The sequence below is a fragment of the Sinocyclocheilus rhinocerous genome, unplaced genomic scaffold, assembly GCF_001515625.1.
Source record: "Sinocyclocheilus rhinocerous isolate Xijiao unplaced genomic scaffold, SAMN03320098_v1.1 scaffold168, whole genome shotgun sequence".
NCBI lineage: Eukaryota > Metazoa > Chordata > Actinopteri > Cypriniformes > Cyprinidae > Sinocyclocheilus > Sinocyclocheilus rhinocerous.
In genome coordinates this window covers 740956-745565 of record NW_015635532.1, presented here as the reverse complement: position 1 = coordinate 745565, position 4610 = coordinate 740956, and the positions used below count along the sequence as shown (strand labels likewise).

At 35.7% G+C, this 4610-nt stretch overlaps 1 protein-coding gene across 3 annotated transcripts in view; it reads left to right on the top strand.

The window, feature by feature from the left end:
- LOC107747099 (testican-1-like) overlaps positions 1–4610 on the top strand; it is a 284652-nt gene that overhangs the window by 235471 nt on the left and 44571 nt on the right. For all 3 annotated transcript variants that reach the window (XM_016561525.1, XM_016561524.1, XM_016561523.1), the window contains one exon: positions 1015–1129. In XM_016561525.1, the coding sequence (XP_016417011.1) occupies positions 1015–1129 (115 nt within the window). The remainder of the gene's footprint in view (positions 1–1014; positions 1130–4610) is intronic.

The following is a 4610-nucleotide window of genomic DNA, read 5'->3' as shown; positions in this document are numbered from 1 at the left end:
TGATAAAAACATCACAATAATCCACAAGTAATCCACACCACTCCAGTCCATCAGTTAACATCTGGAGAAGACAAAAGACATTTTTAACTTCAAATTGTTGCTTCCGGCTAAGTCCACAATCCATAATAACGCTTCCTTCAGTGAAAAAGTGGTCTGGTCTGACTCAGGAGAGAAATCTGCACAGATCAAGCACCGTTTACAAGCCAAAACATCTCTAAACAAATATGTTGGTGGATTTTGATGTGAGAGGACAACAGGAGATTGACTTTTTCAGTGGAGGAAGCGTTATTGTGGATTATGGACTCGTATTTTAGCTGGAAGCAATGGTTAAAAATATAAAATATAAAATAAAGTTAAAAAATATTTTACAAACACCCAGCTTTTGGCTTCACAAGATGTAAATTGATGGACTGGAGTGGTGTGGATTACTTGTGGATTATTGTGATGTTTTAATCAGTTATTTGGACTCTCATTCTGACAGCACCCATTCACTGCAGAAAACAAGAACTCATCTAAATCTAAGATGGCCTGAGGGTGAGGACATTTTCAGCAAATTAAAATTTTTGGGTGAACTATTCCTTTAATAAGAGGTGACAAGTAAATTTTATTCTATTCTATTCTTATTTATTCTATATAAGCTCACATTTTCAGCGATTATTAATCAACAGGACTGTCTGCTGTTTCTTTATTTGATTCTGCTTTGATAAATAATGAAGTATTACACTTGATGAAGCATTATAGTCTGATAGTCTAATCATGACATCATCTTTAATTAAAAGCCAAAGAATGCAGCAGATTTTACACCATTTCTGTGTGATCAGATCTGACAAACACAATTGCCTCACTTCAAAGGAACTCAAATCATGCCATCTTATTTTGATAACTCGTATTTTTCTCCAAGCTGAGGAAACAGACTCATTTCACGAGTGATAAAGCTCAACGCTTGGGCTGCGACGGTTAAATGTGATAAAGTCTCCAAATGCACTACCCAGAATCCTCTCTGCTCTTCCACAGTGTAAACTTGATTTCCAGGCCTGCAGCTCGAGTAAGAGCATCTCTGTGAAGTGTGAGGGTCCGTGTCCCTGCCTGCCAGGACAGGAAGTCATCAGACCACACGCAGAGAAGAACGGTGAGTCACTTCCTGTTTGTTAGGATGTTGATAGGACTTGTATACTGTCTGAACAGAAACTGTCTGCACTGTCGTTTTATAGGTGATGAAATCTGATCCGTTTGAGGTTAATATCAGCTCTGTTTCAGTTTGGTTTCTATATTATATATCAGGGATTTTCAAACCTTTTTGGCAGCCGAACCCTTTAACCTAAAATATTTACTTTTAGTACCCCTGGGATTTTAAATGAATATTATTTCTATAATTTAACAAACTATTTGCATGTTCATGTTTTTTTTTTAAATGTTGGTTAATGGTTACCTGACATGCAGGAAAACATATTAAATATTTTGTCTTTTGTGTGTCTTTTTTAAGTGTTTTATTTTGATTATTATTTTAAAATGACTTATTTTAATTTGACATTTTTATTATTTAATTAAATATACTAAATTATTAGTTTTTCCATCAACTCATGAACCACATGAACATTTTCTTTATTTTTCTGACCTCATTGGGAAATATTTTTCCACTCTCAACTCTGATAAATCAGTTAATTCTAATTTAAGATATTTGATAATGATTTTTAGATATTTGTGCTGAATTGTGTATTTGTGTTTATGTGTATGTGTATGTATACACCTATATTAAAAAAAACCTGGGGTTTGTAAGCTAATAAATAATAATATTTGAATAAATTCAAATAAATCATAACATTGTAGTTTATATATTGATATGTAAAATGTGTCAGCAAAATGATAAGAGACTTTCTCTGTTTAATTAAGAGCAGTTGTGAATGTGCAAAGGCAGGATTTTGCCTCTTTTTGTGTCTTGACATTTTGACACAAGGCAGAAACTGATATTCTTCCTCAGAATTCTTGTCATTTTTCAGGACAGATACTGTATCTAAACAATTTCCTCAATCAGAATTCAGTGTTTAATCAGAATTAAGTGAGTGAGCAAGTGAAAAATTGGTTATAAAAATAAACATAATAAATCCAGAGGGAAAACACGATTATTTTTCTGACCCTATTGGTGAATGTGTGTGTGTTAAGCATATACTCACTTAATTAAGATATATATATATATATATATATACACTGAACAAAATTATAAACGCAACACTTTTGTTTTTGCCCCCATTTTTCATGAGCTGAGATGTACACAAAAGGCCAATTTCTCTCTAATATTGTTCACAAATCTGTCTAAATCTGTGTTAGTGAGCACTTCTCCTTTGCCGAGATAATCCATCCACCTCACAGATGTGGCATTTCAAGATGCTGATTAGACAGCATGATTATTGCACAGGTGTGCCTTAGGCTGGCCACAATAAAAGGCCACTCTAAAATGTGCAGTTTTAATTCGATCAGACGCTCAGACCACATCGTATCAGATTTTAAATGAATTTGAAATGACCAGTGAATGTGGTTTGGATGGGGTTTGTGGAAGTTGCATTTGGTGTGTTTTTGTTGTTTAGACCACAGAAAAAAAATTTGAGTTGGGCACGCCAGAAAACATTTTTGCTGCCTGTCTGAACAAAACCGTAAGAGACACGTGAAAAAGCCTCGAGAAAGACTCAAACACAAGACGTTTTTTTATAGTGTGTGTGTGTGTGTGTGTTTCCTGAGGGGAAAGCGCATAGTGAATTTAGAGTTTTGGGAACAACACTGGACATCACAAAGGCAAGCTCTCTGGAGGAATAAACACAGAAAGATGTGTTAATGTGAATTTCAGATGTTTTATTCATGGGAAACAGTTTAATTATTTGAGATCAAATGAAGATTAAAGGGCCCCTGTTAGTGAATTTTTAAGGTTCTTAATATTGTTTTGGGAGTCTCCTACAATATGTTTACATGCCTGCAAGATCAAAAAATGCTTTGTTTTCTCAAAATATGCATTTAATATCACCTCATTTTCCAACGATTCTCAAATGATTCGTTCGAAGCAGTTCAAAGGTTCAGTCTCTCTAAACCTCTACTTTCCATGAGCCTACTCTGCTCTGATTGGTCAGATGGCCCAGTCTGTTGTGATTGGTCTACTGCATACAGCGCGTCAGAAACGATACGCCCATTGCCATAGTTCTGCATTTTGAACGCTCGATAGAAAATATAAACATCTATTAATATAAACATATAGGTTGTGATTCAGTGGAGCCAGCTGGTCCAAATAAACTGTGTACTAAGCCATCTTTCAAGAGCAAGTGTTTTGTGAATCCTGCGATGAACTGCAGTGTTTAAGGGTGGGCCAAGTTGTTCGCGGCTGGCCAAGGTAGAACATAGGTGGGCATTATGCAAATGTGTTACCCAGTGTTGTGTAGCCGTCACAGAAGTGGGATTCGAATTACTGACAACTTGTTTAGGCTGTTCAGAGTCATTTCTTTCTTTTGGGAGACAGTAATTTAATTTATCGTGCACTTTCGGCTTTACAACTTTGCAGATGGTTTACATTCACATACAGCTACATTACACACTGCATGAAAGGCAATTTTCAAAGTGGCATATTAGGGTCACTTTAAAGGGAGATTCAGTCTCCTGCATCTCAGATGTTTCTCCTGAGAAAAAGAGCCCATAATCTCACATGTGTCTCCTCCAGAATCTTGCAAGAATCTCAGCAATGTCTCAAACTGTGCTTGGATTTGCAATCAGAAGTCTCAGGATGAACTTACTTTTCTCATCAAATCTGAGCTGCTCTTCACATTCATTGTATAACCCTATACACTTACTGGATGATGACTAGTGACTCATTTTGGTCTCTTACAGGAGAAACATCTGAGAAAAGTTGATACTAGGGCTCAGTTGACAATATTGATTAATCAATTTTCATTTTAATGAAGATATTGATGCTTAAATCCCAAGATTGATATTTTAGTCTATGCTGTTGTCAGTTGATGCCTGAACAGAACTTCACTAAATGTTGCAATACGCCTTATGCTTTGTTACTTTTGATATGAAACAAAGTCTCAGCTTTCAAATTCTGTGAATTTTATCACAAATTACAAAGAATAAATGCTGTTTTGACACTCTTTAATGTGGCGTGACAGATTAAACTTCAAAGGAAGATGTGAATGATCATCTCTTCATCTTTACTATTAGTTGCAGCACCAACTAAACATGAATAAAATCAGAAGGTGCAGAAAGAAACAGAACAACTCACTGAAATGTGAAATCAGTGTTTCAACTACTGAAAGATGCAAATAAAACAGCTTGTAAATAATGTCATGTAACATCACATTTGCCTCAGGAAAATTTTTTCCTTAAAGGGGTCATATGATGTTGCTAAAAATTAAAACCCATTATAAACGAGGCATTTGTTGCATCCAGTGGGGACATAATTACGGATAATTACGGATGACTTATACTGTCTTTTTACGCATCGCATCGCGCCGCGCCGCGTAAACATAAAACCATGGGCCCGTTCTTCCTACGTCGCTTATTACATCCGAGATGAAATGTCACATCCAAGATGATATCATCGCACTAATCAGGATCTGGCTAATTCGGTTCTT